We start from the raw sequence: 23684 nt of genomic DNA, 5'->3' as shown, positions 1-23684 counted from the left end.
TAGGATGTGTAAATACAGACACCTCTTCCATTAAGGAGCTTGCAGTGCTTTCTAGAAAAGGCTCTGTCATGTTCTTTGTCATCATAAGCCATTCCTAAATATATAATGTATTTTAAATTGTATTTTGTCAGTCTTGGGAATGGCTCTGTCCTAAACCTTGTCTGGTTTAAGGCTGTATTTCCATGAAGAGTTGTACATAGACATCCATAGGCTGCATCCCCAAGAATGGATGGTATTATTTCCACAAAAAAAACCCAAAACCACAAGTCTTGCAGAAATACATATTTTTCAGAAATATTTATTAAACTGTTAAAATGATTTACTGCCCAACCAAAAAAAAAAATAAAATAAACCATCCCAAAAATGTCAGTGATCCTGCACTTGGCAGGTATTGTTACACCCCTTACCTGCCAGCATCCTGGCCCCTTTTCTAAAAGCAGATTTTCCTTGAATATTGACAAACAATACACGACAGATCTTCAGATCTTTACAAACGCTTCCCTCTGCGCCATCTCCACGGCACTTGGGGTGTGTGAATGCAGCATTGCAAACGTGAGAACGAGTGGTTAATGCCAGCAGGTCAGGAGGAGCTACTGAGGGGTTGAGGTAATGGGCTGCAGAGATGTGGGGAAGGCTGTCCTGCCCTGTGCACTGGTTTGATTTTGGCTGCAGAGGTGTGGGGAAGGCTGTCCTGCCCTGTGCACTGGTTTGATTTTGGCTGCAGAGCTGGCCCAGCACAGCCCCGGGCTCTGCTGTACGTGCACCAGGCCTGGAGATTTCCTTTGTGCTGCATGGCTTAGGTTGGCTCTGTGCAGTTCCATTATCCCAGCTCATTGCTCTCAGCTGATTTCCAAAAGCATCTGCTTACTCAGGCCCACGTTCTGGCATTGTTTGTGCTCACTGCGTCCCTCCTGAATGAGCTACACCACTGAGCTGCCCTCGGGACAGACTCGATGGGGTCATCCACAACTGAACTGCCTGAGGAGACTGTACTGCACTTTTTGTTTTCTCTCATGGAAGTGCAGCCAGATCTTGGCAATTTAAGCATCATTAAATTAAGACACTCCCTCCCATTTAACAGTTGCTTTTCACAAGAGGGAGGAAGTGCTGCTGTTTTAAGTATGTTACCAAAATATAACCAGGCAAAACCACATCTACCCAGTACCCACATGGGACTCTGGTCACCTTGTCTCATATAAGGCCACATGTGCCCCCTGCCTCGAGCTGCAGTGATACCAGGGGGTGCAGCAAACACTTTCCCTAAAACACACAGAAGGTCCATGTTGGAATGAAGCAGTTACAGCCAGGAGCAGGACAGCACACAGCCTACCACTGCAAGGAGAGGTTTTACTGCCAGGATTTTACTACAGATGGGCTAAGAACCATTTGCTGCTCACACACATTAAAAATCCACTCTTGGATCACCCTGTAATAAAAACAACTGGCCTGCACTAAGCCCTCTGGAGTCCTTTGAGAGTTCCTCCTACACTCAGTACCTGGAGTAGTTGGATCTTTGCTGCAGCCTGAGCTGGATTTCCTGCCCTTGGTGCTACTCCTGAGAAGAGGCTCTACAGAGCAGGTGGAGCTGATGGGGCTGTGGTGCCAACAGCAGCTCCCAGCCCCTGGCACTGAGCTGCACATGCAGAAGCTGCCCATGGCCCTGGGCATGTGGTTTCCAGCAGAGACACTTCAGTCCTGCCCTCACATGAAGCCATGGATGGATACCTGCACCCTCTCCCACCTGGTCAGGTTCCTCATGGAGTGTGTGGAGTGCACTGGCACTGGGTGTCCACAACGCTGATGCTGTGGGGTTTTAGTGTTGGAAGGACAACCTTGGTCAGGCCTGGGTCTCACCAGCTCAGCTGCAAAGCAGCTCCAGCCCCTGGGGTCACTGCTGGGTTGTTGCTGGTGAGTTCAGCCCTGTAACAGGGGCTACCCAGACATCTGCCACCACCAGAGAAGCAGCCTCACACAGAACTCATCTGCTGTGCCCATGTAGTGTTTAGTAAAGAGAAAAGGTTGGGGTCATGTCTAGGTCAGTGAAATAGTTCACATCAGCCAGCTGAGGATGTGTTTCTCTCTGAAGTTGGGCAGTCTTACCTAGACAGGAAACTGAAGTGTGACTTAATTAAAAACCTGTCTGTGGGAAAGATCTAATCCCTTTACAGCAGCTGCCTGCTACACTGTGAGGAAATCCTTGGTAAGGAGGGAAAAAAAATTCCAGAGTTAGGATTCCTCCTGTAAGCAATTTGTTTTCCATTAATACTGCAGAACACAAGGCACGCTCACCTCATACATCGGCTCTTCATGCTTTAGGCACTGTAAGCACAAGGGAAATGTACACTCAGTGTCCCTCTCAAGGCTACTCCAGTTATCTCTGTGTCAGGTGGATTTCCAAGGGGTGACTCTGCAAGATGCCGATGCCAGCGGCACTGACAGGACACAGCAGAGCTGTGGGCTGCCACCAAGGGCCTCCAGCTGTCGTATCCCTCTTGAAAAAATTCTTACAGAAATAAAAAGCAAACAACCAATAGTGTTAACAAACAGGGTAAAAGAGTCCTTGCCCTCTACTAAATATACACTGCAAACAAACTTCTAATAATGGCACAGGTCCTTTTTTGGTTTAAAGAAGCTTGTGTTACTGTAGTTAATGCATGAACAAGGTCATGGACTTGTTATTCAGCACAAAACAAGTCATCTAGAAGCTTCCATGTCCCAGGGTGTCAGCAACTGTTGCTACAAAGCTTGGGTTCTTGTTTTCAGCAAACAGTCACCAAGTGAACAGTGAGGGGTCCCTTTTGGAGAGTCTGAAACAACCCCCGAGGTGTGCAAGGCAAGTAAAAGTGACGAGCTGCCGGGATGCTGTACAGAAGCTTCTTGTTATGAGACTGTCGAGATCTACTGCAGCAAACCAAACACCTCAGGGTTTAGTCACAGGTGTTGCAGGGCTTCTTGTCCTTGTTCCATGTAGGAGTCATCTCTATTTGAATGTGACCATTCTCCAAAAGTTTCCTGGAAGTGGACATTTTTCTGTGACGCCTGCATACGTTTCTTATCACGAGAGAAGAAACTAAACCTTCCGGGAAGGGAGCAGTGAGGGAGGGAGAAGAAAGAAGAGTGTTTACCATCCTGAAAACACTTCAAACACCCTTCCCAATACACAGCACAACAAAACACAACTCTGTTTGCATCTGCAAAAAATCAAGGCAGAGCAGCCTGATGGGAGTGCATGTCAGAATGCTGTTAGGGATGGAGTCATTGCAATCTCAAGCGGTTTGGCTACAGAAGCTTCAGGTAAGTTCTAAATGCTGTTGACTCTGCAAGGTGCAGGTATCATTTAGATGTAGGTTCCCCCTTTCCCCAGCCCTCAGGTAACAAAGCCACATGATCCAGGTTAGTTTCTTGGCATAAGTAAAGTGGTATCTTTGGCATTAAATCTGTATATTTTACCATAAAGCAGAAATAGAATTTTTTTAAGGTTGTCAACAGGGAAGTTCACAAGATAAGAAAATAAGTCTCCCATTTTTTTCCCCAGTGTAGAAGTTTTGATACACAGACTTGATTCCTGCAAAAATGAATTAATAAATGCACTATGTGCACAAAAGTTTGCAGGATGAAGGCTCCAAACAAATGCACACGAGTGTGCATGTCATTTTCTGTCACACAGCTCGGGTGCTCTAAGATAATGATGTACATGAACCAACAGCCATTTAATACAGCTAAAGAATACATCTTAGTATTGTTTTATTTGTATGGGATGAAGTTACTGGATTAGGCAAATTCAATGTTTGTTGTGGGTTCAGTACAAGAGGTGTTAGTGCAGTGTTTAGGCCTGCTGAGAAATGCAAAAGTTGTGGTTCCAGCTACCAAAGGACTGAGTTGGTTGTGATCCCTTTGGTCTCAGTGCTGGGTGAGTTTCAGGAGGTGAAGATTGTTTTGCCTGCACTGTACCAAGTGTCACACAGTTCCAGGACAGGAACTGCAGGTGTTCCACAGGAAGAGACCATGCCAATATAACCTCAGCTTTGTTGAGTGGTGGAATATTGGTCAGGGCATAAATCTGACCCTGAGTCCATTCTCACCCCCCAGTGTTCTCCCTCTTCCCACTCTTCCTTCATCCCCCCCAGCACCACAATCCCAACCCTCCCAGCTGCCTTGTGCAGAGAGTTTGTTTTTACCTTCCATGTCTCTCCATACACAGGGGGCTGGATGATAATCACTGAGAATAATTGTTGATTAGAAAGGGAAATAAACCACTACACAAGTTAAATGCACATAAATAACAGTGCCAGCAGGACCTGAACTTTTGCATTTCCTGGCTTCAAATGTGCAGCCTTAATAGTGAAATAAGTCTTTTGCACTTAATTAGCCTCATCCTTTTCTACCACCTTCATCACAGGAGCTCATGAGCTCACACACATGTACTGTGTATTTTTAGGGCCAGAACCAGCTCCAGCTGATAAAACAAGTGTTTAGTGACCAAGCCTTTCTACAGAGCACATTTGGTGCTGCCTGCTCAGGGTTACTGTCTGGAAGCCCACACAAAGGACTGCTGTGTTTATACAGTCAGTTTCAAATGTCAAAGCTCAGTAATTTTTCACTTTATCGAGAAATTAAGCAGGAGGAAAATAAGTTCGTAAATCTCTAAAGGGTTCAGCTTTTAAAATTCCTACTGAAACAATTAAAATTGTTATTGTGGCTAGAAAATTCTCATGGAGGATGTTTGGAAAAAGCCTGTCTGTGTGGAGAGGAAACTGTGTCGTTGCTGTAAATATAAAGATCACTAAAGCAGCAGTTCAAAGAGACTTTGTATGAACAGTTATCAGTGTGTCTTCCAGGGAGAGCCAAGAATTGGATGACAGAATTGATTATGAAGAGTTTACACTCTATTCCAAAATACATAATTAGAGACAAAATATACAGGGCATAGATAGAAAGACATGAAAGCAACAGCCTGTAATTAACAGTGGAAATTAATGTGGAAATCAGCCACTCCATTCTGTAACTCTAACTAATGATTGTAACAAATTGTTAGAAACGAGTTTCTCAAAAAGCACTGGTGAAAACTGTGAATAGCCTTGCTTAGGAAGCAGAATTAACAGATGCTGGTTAAAATTGCATATTGCACCGATTTTCCAAGGAACACTGATTGGTTTAGCATGGCAACATTAAGGCAAAAGGTGCTAACATGTCAGTTTGAGGATGGGCATGGAGGACTGGGATGGGTACTGACACTGACTGGTCATTCTGATTGGCACTTTGATCCTCTGGGATCCCACTGGCAGCCAGGAGAATGCAACCAGCAGTGCTTGTTAACACGGGGTCATGCAAGAGGAAAGCACAGTACCAAACATTAAAAAAAAATTCCTACAAGGGACACAAGTCTTCTTATTGGCTGCAATGTGGGATCGTCTGGAATCAATCCAGCTGCTACCATGGGCATTATGGCTGTAAAGATCCTGGTCAGGAAAGTACAGACACAGAAGAGATAAGACTGGAGCAAGGGAAAGAAAAAGCATTCCATTAAAAAGAGAAGAGGCAAACATGATACACAGGGTTACTTTGAATTACAACACAGGACACGTTACAGGGAGAGGGGGATCTGCATCACCCAAGACAGCTCTCCTCAGTGAAAAACTCTTGTTTAGAAAAAAACAATTCAATTGCTTTTGGATTTCTAAAAGATACCACTTTCCTGTTGTGAGGCAGCCTGCAACCTGGGTTGGATTTCATCAAGGTATGACCACCTCTAGCAATGCAGAGCAGAGTGCACATTTTTGTTCCAAGAGACAAACAGGCACAGACACAATGAAATGAAGGATGAAGGGGTATGTTAAGGAATACAAAACGGGACTCTGCTGTGACTACTGGATATTGGCACAGGGTTAGAGAGGACCAGCATTACTCCATTACAGTTAAAGATTTCACAAGGGTTACAGTTGGTATTTTCAAGTTAAAATCCAGTATTGCAGGTGAACTTTTGAAATAACTTCCTAAGAAACTGTGGTTAAAGGGGCCTGTGTGCCTGTTCCAAAAGAACCTGTGTTACTTCTCATGCAGAAAGATGCCAACTGCAGGCAGCTGAATGCTTTTGGGAAACCTTGCAGCTGCTCTGGCAGGAGCACTTTGGAGCTGGCTCGCAGCAAGACGGGTTCTTTGTGAGGGTTCAGCACTTGCACTGAGCATTAGACAATCCATGCAGAACAGAGGCTGAGAGAGCTGAGTGCTCTGTGCCCAGCCAGCCCCACACACAGCTGCCAGCACACCTCCATCCATACCTGCAACACCCTCTGTTTGTCTAAGGATTCTCTCTCCTCAGAGGTTCTCCCTTGTGCCAAATATTTTTTTGAACTGTGGACTAATGTCAATTAAAGATTAAGTTGAAATCACGAGAGACATTTCACTTGTGACCAAATGCAGCTCTCCCCAAGTCACTAACTGCTGTTCTGAGATTAAAATTGGAAACAAATGGGCAAACACTGTTGGATCATTAGCAGCAGCCAGGATTTCTATTTTTATGCAGTGTGGCACGTCCTGAGCTGCAGAACTGACAGACACACCAGCTTTTGTAGACTGCAAGAATAGGAAGAAAACTCCTGGCTGTTTGAGGCATGACATCAGTGACAAACAAGCATGTAGTCTTAAGGAGAAAACAAAAGGGTGTTTTCTGCTCCAAACAGAGGGAGCATTTTTAATCCTTAGACTTTTCCTCCTCAGTAAAGCCTCCTGGTTACATTATTTCATTAAAACTCTGTCATGTGATGTGAGAGAGACAAATGCACGAGTCAGTCAGTCTGAGATCAGAACTTAAGAGTTTGCCCCAAATGTGCCAACCCAGAAAAAATGCTGATTTCTGTAGCTTCTGTTTTCCTTTCTTTATGGATTTGCAGCACTGAATCACCTGAGCACATCTTGGATGGCACAGGTTACACATCCATATGGCTCATTCCCTCAGACTCTGTGTGCTGAAGGAAAAAAGGACACATTGCACAGGCAAGCACAAAACTTCCCTTGAGAGGGCTCCTATTTTTGTACTTCAGCTTTTTTGTTTAATCAGGAGGAAAACTCTAAAAGAGAGGGAAAAGCAACTCCACTTTCCCCTGTAAATGCATGCAGAGAGCAGCACTGCAAGTTTTCATCACATCACTGGGTACAGGGAGTTCATGTGCCAGAGCATTTCCCAGGCAGCCACAGGGACCCTGGAGAGGCAGAAGGGAGCTCTGGAGACTCCTTGCAGCAGGCAGGGACTGCAGCTGGGGCAGGAGGGAGCTGGCACAGGACAGAAGCTTCACTTGGCTTCCTTGGTTTGCCCAGCAGTGACATTTCCTGACTTTTTAAAGCCCAACTACAAATACAGTGTTGACAACACACAGAGAGGGAAGGAGGGAAGGAAAATAAAACCCCACCAGAGAAATCCTATCCAGACAGGCTGCAAGAATGAGACAAACCTGAAAACTGTTACCATCCTTCAAATTACTCAGGTAGAGAGTTTTATATTCTGTTATTTAACATGATGGCTAAGAGGAGAGAGAGCAGAGTGAAACCTGGGGACAGAGCATGACATCTAAAAGAAGTAATTTCAGCTTAGGCAGAGTCAGAACTAATACCTCACATACAACCTCTATTTGCTTTATCAAAGGCAGCATTTCAAATCAAACATGGAAGCTGCACAACAAAACTGTGTGAGCTGAAACCAGCCATTCCCTACAACAGAATAAGCTTTAAAAGGCTCTAAAAGAAATGTAAAAGAAAAGAGAAACTTTACAGTGAAGATCTTTACAGTGCACACAGTATCATCACATCATCATCATCATCATCACAGTGGCAGAATGAAAACTGGTGTCCAAACTCAAAGTGTATTTTCTACTCATGTGAGAGGAAGGTTTCTCTTAGCACTGGCAGAAAGCTGCAGTCTACTGCAAATAATCAACAGTGCCCTCCTGACTTCATGGTGTTTTGGGTCAGTCCAGATCTTGCTATGGAATTTACTCTCACAGGGTTGCTGCTGTTATTAACAAGGCCTGAAGGTTGTGGACATGGGGACAGGATGGAAGATCTCTTTATATGGAAATAACTGTTCCAAAATCACTTATGCAGTTAAAAAAGTTAAGCTTCCGGTATCACAAAAATCCAAATAGTTGCTATGAGATTAGAAGACTTAACTTGGAATAAATAAATGTACAGGAGGGAGTTTCAACAGAGAAAAGAACTGGCCAACACAGTGATTTTATAATTAAGTGATACTCTAGCACAGCACATCTCTGGCAGTAAGGTTTGGTTCCAACAGCAGCATTAATATTTCAGAAAAAGGTGGGGTTCTTTTAGCCAAGCAAGTGCCCATCCTCTCAGCAGCAAATTTGCTCAGCAAACAGAAGGTTTTTGTGCTGCCCACATAGTGCAAGTCAGGGTCTAAAGGCTTCAGTCAACAGGGAAATGGACACAGTGAGGTCATGGGAAAATGATAATCCAAGACTGAAAGTTGTCCCAGATCTAGGCAAAAGTTTTGGCCAAAACCAACTGTTGTTTCACATCTGCCAAGTGCTCATTCAGTGGCTCTCTCATATACAGTAGGAATGTGATTTTCTGAGTTTTTAAAGTCTTAAAAAATGTACATTTGGTATTTACAGATTCTATCCAGTATGCTTAGTAAATATGCTACTTACAGTCGTTTGATTCCAGATTCAGGCTGAGTTGAGGGTTTTGGCTGAATTATGGGTGTAGGCTGTGGGGATCTAGTTTCTTCTTCCATTTCCTCACTTGAAAGAAAGAAAAGGTAATTAATGTTCTCCTCCCAAGCCATGAAAGCACTTTGAGATCTACAATTCAATCTGAGGTAGCACTGTTGATGAAGGAATGCAAAAAGATCTGTTCAAAACCCATTCAAATCAACTGAAGATTTTTTTATCAACCAAGGATCAGCACCAAGAACTGAGTCTCCATTCATTATTTTCTTCCCTGTGAATGTATCATCCAACAGGAGAGGAGCTATAACCCACCTTTTGTAATATAAAAGCTCCTCTTGAAGCAAAAACACTCTGGATTTCAGTTCATTCCTCTCATGAAGGACATCCCGGAGCTCCTGCAGGGTGAATCTTGGGCGATTGGGATCTTTTAAGTCCATTGCCATCTTTTCTGACTCAGAGAGACAATCATCATTGTTTGGTTCTGCCTAGGGAGTGAAATGTTGGCTTTAAATTCACCATCCAATTCAAATGTCCAACTTTTGGTAAGTCAGTTTTAGGAATTCATACTTTTAACAAATGGAGTAAATCAAACATAGGTTTTTTTTACAAAAACACTGAAAGGTCATGCAGTTCCTTCCAGCTCCTCCCACAAAGAGGTGTCTTCTTATAATGTAAACATACAAAGTGGAGATTAAAGTTTCTATCCCCCCTTATGCTTTCATGACAAACCAGGAGGGATGTTAGCACCAGATCTGGCTGCAAAGTGGCAGAAAATTGCAGATGAGATGTTTCTACACCTGTACCCTTTCCTCTTCTTTTCCTCTAAGAGTTCACTGGAAGCTTGGAGGAGTTTTATCTCCCACCACCCAGTTTCTGTGGCTCCCAACAAGCCAGAATTTGCTCTCTAGGTACAAGTCTCGATTCCCAGGCCTGTGGGGCTCCTTCCTGTCACCTCTAGCACTTGCTCAGAACTCTGTGGCACAAAGTGCTTGTGGAAACATGGTCTGTGTAAGCACAGCACACAGGACACCACTGCTCAATTGTTCCACTCAGTGGCTGCACAGAAATAATGAAAAATCACAAGGTTCTGGGAAGGGTACTTGGAATTGAGATTCTGAAAAGCAGCTCCAAGCCTTAAGAGGTCGGCAGGATTTATAACAATACAAATAAATGCAGGACACTCTGTTCCAGGAAAATACATTTGAAATGTGATGCTTTTTGCAAGGACTGATAGAGGCCAGCACATGAAATCAGAGCTGCCAGCAGCCAGGTCAGCCACTCACCCTCCTGGGAGGATGCAGAGATCAGAGTCTCAGACCTCCTGTGTGGCACTGACAGTTTGCTGGGATACAAACTGGAAATTTGAGGAGTTGAGTAGTGAAATTCCTACACAGTCCATTTTTTGTAATCCTGACCCTACACTCTTCTAAGCTCCCGTGTTTGTGAAATGGTTTTACAATAACTGATCAGTGGTTTCAGGCTGAACTTGGCTGTGGCTGGTGCAAGGTGAATTTCAGGTGAATTTCAGTGCCTGTCCTGCAGGGATGAGGCAGCAGAGTGATGCTCACTTGGGCACTGTTTGATCACCCTTTTCATCCAAACACATTCCTTTGCACAGATTACATGGAATAAAGATTGATGCAACCTAACAAGAGGTTCAAAGGAAATTACCCAAACACTTTTCCTCCTCTTCACCCCCTAGGTATGGGTCTCAGCTGGTGTCTCTTGTTTTGGTTGTAGATTTGCCCCACATCTCTGCCCAAAGAAGCTGTTTTTGCTACATTTGGCTCAAATCAGCAAAGACTGAGCAGCCTGTACTGGATGCAAATGTCCTTGAGTGAGGCCAACAAGCAATGTCCATTCTGGAGCATGCAGCTATTCCAGCTTTCTGCTTGCCACTGCAATTCCTGTGTAAGCAGTGTCCTGGCACAGGGAGCAGGGACAGCTCTCATTAGAAGAGGAGCCATTGCCATGGAACTGATGAGTTAGAGAGAGGTGAAGAATGCATCCTTTCTCTGCAGACACTGAGGACACTTTCACTCCTGCTGGCTCCAGGCCTGGGCTCCCCAGCCCCGTTTACAAAGCTGGGTGTCCTGGCTGAATTAACAGCAATGAAATAATCCTTTTCATTATTAATACAGTGCTTGCCCAACTCAGCAGTGACATGTTAACACAACTGGCTGTCACATTCCCAGGGGACCAAGGTACCCCATCAGCACTTGTCTCTGCTTTTTGATGTGTATTCCTGCCTGTTGCCAGTGAATTGGTGTTTCACTGCATCTTCCACTCTCTGCTGCAGTCTGTCAGGCATTTACACCATGGAGCTCTACCAATGCATCCAGCTGAACAGCTCTGTGTGATAGAGCTCCTCTAAGTTCTTAAATATCCTGACACCCCTTATTGCATTTCCTACTCTGCTAAGAGCATGATTAGGAGAGGGAAATGCAGTACATTGACTTCAGGAATAAAAAACTAATGTCATAGGCATAAAGGAGAATACTAGGAACCATAAAGAGGACTAAGGGATCAATAGATCAGTGCATCTTTTTCTCAGGGAGCTCCCCTCAAGTCTGCATTTGTGCTGCTCTGATTTCAGCCCAGCTCCCTTTGCAGACTGTCACTTTGCCTGTTCTGCAAGAACCTGGCTCTGCCAGCAGGAACATTTGCTTTTCATGAACATCTGTGCTCACAGCACTTCACTGCACAAATTCTAATAGGAAGCAAAAGCAGAAATAAGGCCAAAGTTGGTTCCTCTAAAAAGTGCCTTGAAATATTTATATGTTGATTTGGTAGCATTTAACCAGCTTAGTCCTGACTGATCCAAAGTGCCATAAGCACTGCAGGGACCAGGTGTGCAGAGCTCTGCCCTGACTCTGGGGCAGCTTCTGGCACGGTTTCTGTTCCACTGAGGTTCATCTGCCACCATCACCCCTGTGACCCATCTGGCCTTGAATATTTGCAGATCTGGCAAAGCTAAAGCTACTGTTGACTGTGTTTGGAAAACCCAGCTCTCCAAGGAATTGGTTTTATTTTCCTTTGGGGGAAGGGGAAGATGTGTACAAACGAAGCAAACATGTTACCACAGCCCTGCCAAAAGGCAAAGAGAAGTACTTGGTATGAAGTCCAAAGCTTTTTAAAAGGCTGTTTAAAAGGTGATTCAAAATGCCTCTTACCTTTACTTCCTCCCCATTTTGACTGGCCTGGCTGTCCTCACCCTGCAGCTTTTCTCTGAGCTTCCCCAGCTCTGCTCTCAGGTTGCCCATCTCCTGCTCCTTGGTTTGCAGATACGCTTCCAGCTCCACCTTCTGCTCAATCAGTGCCTTCCCCTGGGCCTCGACCACCGTGATGCGGTGCCTCAGGTCGTGGTTAATCTTCATCAGCCTGTTCTGCTGCTGCTGGAGCTGCAAAACATCCAAAGCTCAGTGTCCATTCAGCCATGAGCCACGATGGCCCAAACATCATCTTAAAGTTCCTATTGCATTTAATCTGAAAAATTCCACCCCTCTCCTCACCCCCAGATTAGTTTTTCTAATATCTAATTATCTACTACAATTTCAGTCACCCAAATTTAATTGATTTCTAGAGTAAATTCCCCTCGCACAGGGAGTTGTTCAGATAAAAGCAAATCCATCACTTCTGATATTAGTTCAAAGATAGGGTGGCTTATGGGATTCTGAATCAAATCTTAACCCAGGGGAGAAGAAAGACAAGACAGAGGAATCCTTAGTGTTCAGTTTGTAAGTACTTTACTTTGAGCTCCAAGGCTCTCTCCCAAGGCAGGATGTCACCTGCTGGGTGTATGTTTGAACCCAACTCAAAAGGCTGCAGCACCTGCCAGAGGCACTCAGGCAGAGCAGAGATCACCTAGGCCTGGCTTTACTAGCACCAGGAAAGTCCCATGGCCTAAGGACATGAGGCAGTGTGTGGAATGAGAAGCAAAATATGGGTAAGGAGGTCATTGCACAGAAAGTGCCAAATCTCATGTCATGCCTGGAGTCACAGAGGAGTCTGTGACTCAGCTGAGGCTAAGCCCTGAACAGGTCACTGCTGGCAGGGGTGGCCTGGGCTGAGCAGTGCCCATCTCAGGCAGAAGTGATCCACACTGCATCCCTGCTGTGGGACTGCACTGTACCCTGACCATTCTGGACACTCCACAGCTCTGCTGGACACTTCAGTTGCAGGACTATTAATCCAGCACTGTTTACACTTTCTATATTAACTTCAAACTCAAAACCAGGCTATGGAAGTGTGGGTGAGAAAGAAAAGCAACAGAAAGACCAAGAGCCACTTACAGCCTCTACATCTTCATTTTTAAGTCCCAGTTCCCGGTCCTTTGCCCTGATTTCATCCCTCTGTTTATCCACCACTTCCTTCAGCTTCTTCATGACTTGCCGCTCTCTCTCTGACATCCCTGGTTAAAAAAAGAACACAGAAACAAACTAAGGCCAGTCAGGAGCTGCTGAGCCTGAGAACAATAACAATGAGAAATATTTAAGTAGACTCTGGAAGTTGCCTGCTGGTAGAATTACAGAGATGCTTTAGAGGTTACTTCAAGGGTAACAGAGAACACAGATGACAGAATCCACTCCACAAAGCTCCTGCACAGAGACTCCTTAAAAAAGGAACTGACAGTGCTCAGAAACATTTATAACAGTGAGTGACACTGCTGCATCTTGCTGCCTTAGTAATTTTACATCAATGTTTATGCCATGCCCCAGGGAGCTTGGTTATCTGTGTGATTATCTCTGGAATCTACTGGCCCTGTGAAAATTGTAAAAAAAGATGGTCTGGATCTTCAGTAAGATGTAAACAGCATATCACTGTTGTGGATTGCATCTGGATCCAAACCAGCTGAGGAGCACTGAACTAGATTGATTTTTAGTTGAAATCCAGTTTTGTGTTTGGTGAAAAGAAGATGAAACAGGACCTTCAGAGGGTACCCCCACCCTGCATGCAGAACCAAAATTTATTCTGAATTATGGTCACATATTTTCTTCTCATGTTTTGCTTCACTTTTCCCATCCTATTGTGTGGTAATTCATATTTAGAGTAACTATTTGAGAGAAAAATACTTCATAGCATTTCACTGGTAAAAGGAGTTTGGAACATTGCCAAGAATTCATCACTGATCCTGTCTGAAAATAAAGTGTTAGATTAACCTTAAATCTGACCAATGAATCATTAGGAAATGTCATAAACCACAAAACAGGAAGCATTCTTCTATTTGCCATTACAGAGATAACCTGGATCTGGCACTGCAGACTCTTGAGAGCAGACACAGACCAGAGGTTTTACTTGGTGAGATGATGAATCTCCTGCCCTGACTTTTCCTGAGAATGGCACAGACATGTGCACTTTGATGGTCCTGAACTATCCCATGAAATCACATTGCACATCCTTGAAGATGAAAACCCTGCAACCAGGGCAGTGTGTGGCTCCTCTGGCCAAAGTCCAGCCCAAGCAGGAGCTCAAATCCAGGCTCTGCTGCTAACTCTATTAATTTCGGTAAAGTACTTTGTTATGTGGGTCTTCAGCTTCTTCCATTTACGAAGTGCTAATTCACTCCCACTCTGGGGTGGCTGGAAAGCTGCTTCCTTTTTAATATTTTAAAGCAGCTCCCACATCAGAAATATGCTCTGTATGCACCAAATGCATCCAGCCAGGAAAGGCTCTACTTTCTAACATCAGCTCAGACTTTCTGTTTTTGTTCTTCCCTCATCAGAGAAACCCAGAGTTGTTCCCACAAGAGAATTTAGCTGCATGTCTTTAGGAACTCCAGCTCACAGGTCAGCTACAGAATGAAGTGATGGATAATAGAGCAGAGCAGGACAAACCTCAGAGAAGGAAAGGGAGTAACTGGTGGATGTGCCCTCCTGCAGCAGCTGTGCACTCCATGCAGGGAGTGGGCCAGAGCAAACAGGGGAACAGCAGCTCCAATCCTCAGTGCTAAAGGACCAGAGCTGTGGGACTGCAGAGAACAGGGAACTGCTCTGCTGGGAAAAGGACTGGTGCTCATGGCTGGCCAGGAATTTGGTTCACAGGACGTGTTCCTGTCAAACCCCAGAAAAGAACTGTCAGTGACACGGTGATCACATTCTAGTGTTACGTTCTCATCCCTTTTAATTCTGTGGTACATTTGCCTGCTCTATTTCTGGACCCTGGTTTTTATCAGCTCTATGCTGCTCTGGTTCTAGCTCCTCACAGGATAATTTTAATTCTTTGCTGTGGTACCAGCTCATATCCACCATGGAGAACAAGTGTCACAAACACAAACTGCTGCTTAACTATTCTAAAATATCCACATTCCTCTATCACAACACAGGTACTGCTCTGCACCCACAAACCTCACTGCAGGTTCCTGAATCCACTCTCTGCAGCCAATCTCAGGGCTGGGGCCTGAAACATGAGCTCTATTTAAAACCAAAAGAGTCCAAAACTTTACCTTGAAATAGAGGGACTGCAGTGAAACTTTAGAAGGAGGTAGCACTGTGAATGCAGCTGTATCCATTAGTACTTGTGAGATGCTTTAAGATCTCTGGATAGCAGGTGCTATTTAAAGAAAATGTACCATTCAGAGCTGACTACTTTTCCTCCCACTGTGCTCATTTTTCTTACTAACATTTGGTGAACCTAAAAGGCTTCAATTGTGTGCACAGATCACTACAATTTTTATTTCAGGAAAGGGGGGAAAAGGAAAGGTGGGGAGTTTTGTGAAACAGTCACATCTCCTTCCATTTCCTCAGGCACTGGGAAAGAGAAGAGGGAAATCACTAAGTGCCCTAAATGTAAAATAATTATCTCTAAATGGTTCAAACTTTAATAACTGCAAGATCTTAAATGGCACACCCAGCTGGCTTCCCCAGGCACATCCTATGAGCAGCTTCCTGTGGGTTGCTGTGATCCTGGCATTTTTCCAGCAAGAGAAAGGAAAGAGCTGGAGGGGAGGACACCAAAAAAAAGAAAGAAAAAAACCCATTCATTATGTTTAGTGATCTAAACAGCACCACTACAGGCCAAATGCCAGGCAGAACCTGTGGCACTGCACCATTACTGAAATACTCAGAACAAGTTCAAGGGTCCTTTTGAAGGGAGCTGTAGGTCCTGCAGCCCTGGAGGGTCACACAGGTGCTGCCATCCTGCTGCCTGTCCCTTAGCACAGCCAGGCTGAGCCAGCAGCTCCCCTGCATGGCACAGCAGCCTGCTCGTCCTGTTTGACACACTTGGGTCAAGTTTGCATGTGGCATTTTCCTGGGATATTCCCATCAGTCAGCACCCTCGGTTTGGGCTTGGGAGGAGTGGCTTTAATGGGTGTTACAGGCTCATCTTTAACCCCTCCCTCAGTGTTTTGTGTTCTGCCACAGGTCCTTTCACAGGAACCCTGCTGTGCTCAGACTGCACAGAACACTTCTGTTGGCACAGAACTGCCTCTGCCTCTCCCACCAACACTTCACCACGCTCAAGTGAGGCTCTGAGAATTAATTGGCAGGATTGACTCTCAAGGTCTTGCACACCCAAATCAGTGGCCTCTGTGTGAAATAACCCCTGTCACTGTCTGGTGAGTAAGCAGGGAGCAGCTGATCCCCAGGGCCAGAACTGAGGGGTGACGTGATCACAGTGCTCAACCATGCTCAGATGGGAGCACTGGAGTCTGCTCAAAATTAGTCCAGCTAACACAGTGCTAAGCTTGAAATCCTGCCTCTCTGGACTCTACATCAGACTGAGAAAGAGCAGCAGAACTGCTTTCTGACACTATCCAAACAAGTCATTTGAGACAAATCTATCTCTGCTCATTAAGGACAATATGTCCTAAAAGAAAAACAGGTTTGATATAATAGATCCCAATAATTAAATGGGGTTGATATAAATGAAAGATTTCACTTAAACTGAATATTTTGGCGAAAAAATATCATTGATCTCATAATCTAAGCTCTGGAATAGGCTTATGGGTTTTGTTTGTGTTGTCATACATGGGTAGACACAGTAAAAATAACAAGAAAAGCACGTCTGGCATTTGCTTGGCTGGCTGGATGTGAAGTGTATGGCTATATTTAAATGCAAGCACATGAACTGCAGTGAGCTAGATAGCCACTGGAAGGGAAAAAAAAGAAGGAAAAAAAAAAGAAAAGAAAGAGGAAACTGGTTCTTTATAACCATATCTTCATGGTCTATGACTCATTGCTGCCATTCTGAATTTTGCATGGAGTTTGTCAGCATGATGTTGAGCTGCTTCTTTGCCAGTAATTGCCTTCTAAATTGAAAGCATTGCATTTATTTTTGAAAGTATCCTGAGAGGTTTAACAATATTTAGTTTTTGAAGGTTTCATTATACTCTTCCCCAGTGCAAGTGAGCAGCACTGAGCCCTGGGGAGAGAGCAAGTGCAACTCCCACAGTGTTGGACAGAGTTTCATCCACCTCCAGCAAGCCTCCATTTAATCCCAGCCTCCAGAGCTTGGAAAAGGATATTCCCTCATTCCTAATGCTCACTGGAGAGCTGGGATGGCTCAGCTGTGTGCTCTGATTTCAGACTGCTCACTCACCCTGCACACTCCACTCAGAACATCAAGAAATGAACTTGGGATGTCACAACCCCAAATTCTGTGCTGGGAATTTTGGAGCAAAGGAGCATCTATTCCTCTGCTCCTGGGAAAGAGCTGAGCTGTGGGTCAGAGCTGAGGCTGGCAAATGTTTCAGTTTCTGCACTGAGATCTATCTGTACTTGCAGGTATGACTTGAACTTCATTCTGACTCAAGAATTCCCACAAATGGGTTGTTTCAACTCCTTAGGACTCACCCACCAGATTATAAAACCCCTGACTTATTCTAAATTGGCTATAAGTCTCCAAAAAAAAAAGGCAGGTAAATCAAGTAAAACCAGTCTCCTGTTCTAGGAGAATATCATGCTATTCTCCTAGAATATCTCCACATGGGGGACCGATACAATTTGGACAAAGAAATCTTGATGTGCTACTTAACAAACAGTTATCCTAAAGAGTTTTGTGCATAATGTGTGCAAGAAACACTTGAATGGATTATTCTGTTTGTATTTAGAAACATAAGGAGGGCTTAAGAATATTTTTTGCAAAATGAGAATCCAAACAAACGATAGACCAAAAGATGTATCTAGACTTTACTTCCAGAGAAGCTTCTCAGCCAAACAAAAAGTTGGTTTTCTTTCCCTTATCCCTCCACCTCTTATCATGTCTTCAGTGTCATCATGTATTCAAGATTTTCTATTTAGGTAAAAAAAACAAATAAACAAGTCTTCAAAACCCAGATCTGAATTAATCTACAGGGAAAAACCACACCAGAATATCCAGTCAAGGTATTTTGATAAAGTATTGCTTTTTCTAACAAAGCAAGGACTGAATTTGAAGTAGCAAACTTGCCTTCATGCTTCTGAAATTCCTCTTCTGTGAAATTAATGTCTTTGTGAGACAAGTTTGTCATCAGTTGTTTATTCTCCTCCTGCAGTTGTGCAATTTGGGTAAGAAGATCCTGTGCTTCCCCTCTCCAGACATCCTCCACCAGTTCTAATTCCTATAGGGTAGATCAGGACAACACATTTATATTTTAAAACATGTTAAGAGTCTTTGGACGATTTACAGATCAAACTAGTAACGATCCTACTGATTCTTATGGAAAACAATTAAATGAAGAGTACTTGGAGTTTCTTAAGAAGACAACTGCTTTTCTAATGCCACCACCAGGAAACCAGCCACCACAGTCCCCTTTGCCATATGCTGAATGTAAATACCTGAGGGGATCATTCCTGATGCAAAGCAAGTTACCTAAAGGATGGTTCCTTATGCCTTGCTTTGATGGAAAGACCAGATTAAGGAGGCTGCTGTGTTAGACAAATAATGAAACAGGAGCACCAATTCTCTCCTGCACCCCAGGAAGCTGCAAAGCTGTTAGAAATGCCCCCAAAGCATCCCCCAGTGAGGGCCAGGGAGTCAGGGCTGGACATGCTCATTCTGACAGAACAGCCTGGTCTAAATCCCTGTTAGGAAACACAAGTGTAAATTGATGAGTGTGTGATGCAGTGCAGCAAAGCCAGAGCTCCTGGTGCACATGGTGAGCACAAGCCCAAAGTGTGCTGCTTCCTATGTAAATTGTTCTCCTGGAATGTCCTGAGTGGTGCCTGTGTTAGTGGCAGCCTGGCCAGTCAAAACAGCTCCCATTTGTCGGGACACTGTGTCAAGAGCAGCTGTCACCAATCCTCAGGAAGGTCAAGTCAGGACAAAAAGTAAAAAATCCTCAAGGAAAACAGTTGTATTTAGAGCCTTGCTTGTTCCAAAAGCTTCTCTGTATATCTCATTTCTGCAGTGGGGGGCATTCCCTGCTCCATTTTCACTTATGTTCTTCAAACAAAAAGCTGCATGCAAATCCCTGGAGCCAGGCTGAGTCACTGCTGACTTTCACATCCATCCACATGCCCCTTTCCTACCTAACAACAAAACACATTCAGACAACAACCCAGCCGAGCACAGCTCGAGGCTAAAATAAGCTCTGCTCAGAGATTAAAGGATAGCTCTCTGCTTTGAATGTATGCTCTGATAATGGGAAATCATCCTCCTGGTGACTTGTGGGTCCAAATGCCATTTTATCCCAGCATTTTTTACTGTATTGCTGCTAAAAGTGTTGCAGAAAACATTATGTGGCAAAGAATAATAAATAGCAAAGGTGTGGTAAGCTACGCAGACTTAACTATTGAAAAGGAAAGAAAATGTCATTAATCACCTATTTTACTTGAAACTCTTTATCTTGAGAGAAAAGTAAATCTGTAATGAAATTGATATTTCCAAAAACCTGGACTGTTTACAGTGATGCTGCCTGTTACAACTCTGTACTAAAATAATGCAGTGACCTATTTCAGCAATAAACCAGCACATGCATCACTTACAAGCATATTGATAAAACCAAAACAGACTGCACACAAACAAACCCCCAAACAATCTAAACTTATATTATTTATATGTGGCTGCACTGTAAATACACAACTATCCTAAGGTTTGCTTAGGCAAACTTTGTCATTTATTGCTATTGAAGAGCCCAGTGAACTGGAGCAGAAATTAACTTCTGAATCCTCGTTAATAAAAGTACCAGACAGGGGAGGCACATCCACGGGCCAGGCAGTGCCAGCCAGCTCAGGAAGCCCCAGGCAGTGGGTGCTGAGCCAGGTCTACACATAAAACAGATTCACACATGAAGTTTAAGTGCTGAAATCTCATAAACTGATGCTTGCAAGGACCACTAAAAGCTTTTCTGGGTGTTTTTTTGAGGCTTTGAGGTCAAAAAGTATTTCTTAGTATCTGATTTTTTCTGCTTATCAGCATCTGTCCTGTGAAAGTCTTCAAACCCTCACACTGGAAGAGAGAAGATGTGAGACCACAGTTCTACAGGGACCTGGTGCACTGGGAACCAGCTTGATTAAAAAAAAAAAAGAAAAAAAAAGGTATGTATCATGCAGTTTATTTTCCTATTAAAATCTGTTTAGACTGATGTAAATTGTTTAAACACTCCCTGAGCCACTTCATGGCCCTCAGAGAAGCTGACAGAGCAGAGGTGCTTGACTGGCAGGGAGATCAGCTGACACGTTTAGGAAACTTTTTAACACTTGTAAGAACTTCAGAAACATCTACACAGAACAACTTGTACAATGACCCTGGGTCAGTTCAGTTTCCACTTCACCCACAGCCTTTGATAAATACCCAACATATTTGTATGTATTCCCTAGACCTATTTTCATACTCTTGAGGCTTATCAAGAGAGATTTGTACATTAAAGGTCTTTCACCTTCCTTTTCAGAGACATTGCCCTGAGACTTCCTCTGCAAAATGTTGCAGAGTTTATCCTGGATTTTCCATATACTAGATGAAAAGTTCTTTAGCTAACTCTTTTTCAAATATAGAACTGGGATTTATCCACTTAAGCCAAATCTTGAAGCTGAGGTCTCTCTTCCAGAATCCCCGGTGTCCTGTTTATCCCGATTCTGTGTGTGGTATCAGGAATGAGGCAGCAGTGATGATTTAGCATAGTCATTTACCAGAAGAACCATTTCTTATATCAGTTTTCTGGATGGTTTAAAGAGTGGATCTGCCACTTTTACTGCAGTAACTGGAAGGTGCTGTCCTGCCATAAGGGGGTATGGGAAATGCTCTCCACCTTGGGCTTTGATGGGAGTGAGGTCAGGGAACGCTGTGACCACTCCAGAACAAGCCAAGGCACATCTTGCCATCAGGGGATGGAGCAGCAATCTGGCAGAGTGCTCTTCTTTACTCTTCAGTCTAACTCTGCTCTGAAATCACTTGGTTCTCCATCTCTCTCCTAGGACTTGCCTAACCCGAGGTCTGCGCCAGGAAAACGAGACTGCTAAATCATTCCCAGCTCCAGAGAGGAAAGTGTATTCTTGACAGTGACCTTTCCTGGCCTAGCAGGAAGCAGCGCTACCCTCTCATCAGGAGAGGGGATGGAGCAGGAGTCCTAATCGGGGACACACGGGGGAAGGAAATGCAGTGACTGGGGAAGGGGTGGAGAAAGGGAAGGAGGGAGGAAACTTCCAGGAGGGAAGGAAAGCAACAAAAAACAACAACACGCCCAAAGCCTCAGCGACGCTCAGGCAGCATCCGCGCAGATCCCGTGAGCCCGGCCGGGCTGTACCGCACGCGTGCCCCGCCCGCTCCCGCGGCATCCCGGCCCGCACCCGGCGTCGCTCTTTGTTTTCCCGGCGGCGGCGGGGGAAGAACGGCGGCGGGGGGGGCCGGAGCCCGGCTTCCCCCGGAGCGGCTGCGGCAGGCGGGGACAGCCCTGCCCCGCCGCGTCCCCCCGGTCCCCGCCCGCACCTTCTGGTGCTTCCGCTCCTTCTCGATGCGGTCCATCCTCTCCAGGCGCAGGCGGTCGAGCTCCAGGCGCAGCTCCTCCATCTCGGGGTTGATGTGGTTGCGGCTCACCAGCACCTCCAGAATCTCCAGCACCCGCACCACCTTGGGCATGAGGCGGGCGATGGCCTCGCAGCCGTGCTGATCGATCACCCGCTCAAACTCCTGCCCCACGGCCGAGGCGATGTCGTACACGTCCATGACCGTCAGCTCCGCCGCGTTCTTCTCCAGGGCGGGCGGCACCCCGCCGCCGCCGCCGCCGTCCATGGCTCGCCCGGCCCCGCGGCGCCCGCATAGGCGGCGGCGGGGCGCGCTCCGGGCGGGGCGATTCCCCTGCAGCCGCTCCCGCTGCCCCGCGCCCGGCCCGCGGCCCCCGGCAACTCCCGCGAACTCCGGGCGGCTCGGCCGGGGGTGTTTAAACTTGGCCGGGCGGTGCTGGGGGAGCGGCGGCGGAGGGAGGCGGGCGCGGCGTCCCCGCCACCACCGCCCCGCCGCCCGCGGCCAATGCCCGGCGCAGGGCGGGCCGGGGGCGGCCCCGCGCATGCCCGGGGTCCCCGCACCTCCCGGTTCCCGGGGCCATCCCCGCCGGCCCGAGTCGCGGGTTGCGACTTTGCTTTGCTTACGGTGGGGAGAGGAGCGTCGCCAAGCGCGGGTGCTCTCCGCTCGGTGCTTGTGACGAGCATCAGCGGGAGGGCTCTCGGTACCGACCGCTCCTGCGGCTTCGTCCGGCGAGGAGAGCCGCGAGTTTGAGCGGGCAGAGCTCGGACCCGCCCGTGTTCGGGGTTCGGGTCCCACGCAGGCGATGCCCAGCGCTGGAGTGGGCTCGCAGCAGGGGCAGAGTGTGTCCGTGGTACCCGACAGCGAGCGCAGTGTCCAGAGCCGCAATATCCGAGAGCAGGATGGACGGGGGTGATGTTCCCCTGCTCCCGAAGAGGACGGAGGCTGACGGATGAATGCAGGCACAGGGAAGGGCGTGAACAAACCCCGCAAGGAGCTCGCACACAGCTCTGTGAGCACATGCTGCACACCAGCATTCGGAGTTTCAGTCTCTTCTCTACAAGAGCGCAGAAAGAATCTTTACTGAGCAAATATTCAGAGGATAGGTGGAGATTTTACACATGCAAGCAGCTTGCTGGCATGGGTCCACTTACAGAGGAATTTAAATGAAATCAGAATGTATTTTTCTAGTCAGGTTTTTCAGTATTTTTGCTTTCAGATGTGGCTGGGAAAGTTTGGGTTTTCTTATTTCCATAGGGTTTAGGAAGAGATGCTCCAGATGAGTCTCTACAGATAAGTTAAATGTGCCTGGAAATAATTTTAGGTCCCAGTCCTGCCATTTGCTGTATGCAGACTAGGAAGAATGCATTTTATTTTGGACAAGATATGATGAATAATACCAAACACTGGAACTAGTCAGAAGAAACAGCAGTGGGGCTGCAAAAGCCAAGCCTAGAATGACTTGACACGTGCTGCATATTTTGAATATAGCATTAATTATTTATTTTGGGCAGACACAAAACGACCGTGCAAGTGAATGGGAGAGATGAACAACGATAAATGTAACACTGTAACACCCAAAACCGCAACACGGTGACACCCAGAACAGCTTTTTCATGCAATTCTGTCACAACCTCGTTCTGCCACCAGGTACAAAATATTGATCTGCCTCATGCACTTCCAGTAGGCGCCAGGGCAGCCAGGAGGGGAACATCAGTCCTCAAATACCTGAGCTTGGCAATTAATTGCCTAAGTTAGAGCAATAACATAGTGAAAATATAGCTACATATTGTTCATGAAACTCATTCCCAAAGTTGAACACCACAGGATATTGCACAAAGTTCCAGGGAGAGCAGGAGGATGAATAATGGTGTAGTCATCCTTTCCTGGCAAAGGTGCTTATGAACACACAAGGAGGAGAAGCAGCCTGAGCAGAATATTTGGAGAACACTCTGCAGTACCTCAGGGGAGCAGCTACACTGTGGAATCATCCTTTTGCCCAAGTTAGAGATGAGAAAAAGAGTTTTTGCCACAGGAATTTGGTATGAGTTCCCGTTGTTCTGTTCAAGTGCGGGTAGAGGAAAAATATAACAGTGTAGGGAGCACGTGTGGAAAGACAAAAAC

The 23684-nt window shown here is 45.6% G+C and overlaps 1 protein-coding gene across 3 annotated transcripts; it reads right to left on the bottom strand.

The window, feature by feature from the left end:
• Nucleotides 1–282: 282 nt before the first annotated feature.
• On the bottom strand, nucleotides 283–21980 carry RILPL1 (Rab interacting lysosomal protein like 1). Of its 3 annotated transcripts, XM_088176086.1 has the most exons (8): nucleotides 21528–21980; nucleotides 18072–18222; nucleotides 12977–13095; nucleotides 11858–12085; nucleotides 8997–9169; nucleotides 8664–8756; nucleotides 5372–5459; nucleotides 283–3076 (listed from the first exon to the last, which is right to left on the bottom strand). In XM_088176086.1, the coding sequence occupies exons 1-8, from the start codon at nucleotides 21828–21830 to the stop codon at nucleotides 3071–3073; spliced, it is 1161 nt and encodes a 386-aa protein (XP_088032212.1). In that variant the 5' UTR covers nucleotides 21831–21980; the 3' UTR covers nucleotides 283–3070. The 3 variants fall into 3 exon arrangements, with proteins under 3 accessions (XP_088032212.1, XP_014730560.2, XP_088032214.1); XM_014875074.2 differs by lacking the exon at nucleotides 5372–5459 and having other exon boundaries at nucleotides 21528–21845; XM_088176088.1 differs by lacking the exon at nucleotides 283–3076 and having other exon boundaries at nucleotides 5386–5494; nucleotides 21528–21845.
• Between the last annotated feature and the right edge of the window lie 1704 nt (nucleotides 21981–23684).

Source organism: Sturnus vulgaris, chromosome 19 (genome assembly GCF_052056855.1).
Source record: "Sturnus vulgaris isolate bStuVul1 chromosome 19, bStuVul1.hap1, whole genome shotgun sequence".
NCBI classification, from domain to species: Eukaryota; Metazoa; Chordata; class Aves; order Passeriformes; family Sturnidae; genus Sturnus; species Sturnus vulgaris.
Note: the sequence above shows the minus strand (reverse complement) of the source record. Positions and strands in the feature narration are given on the sequence as shown.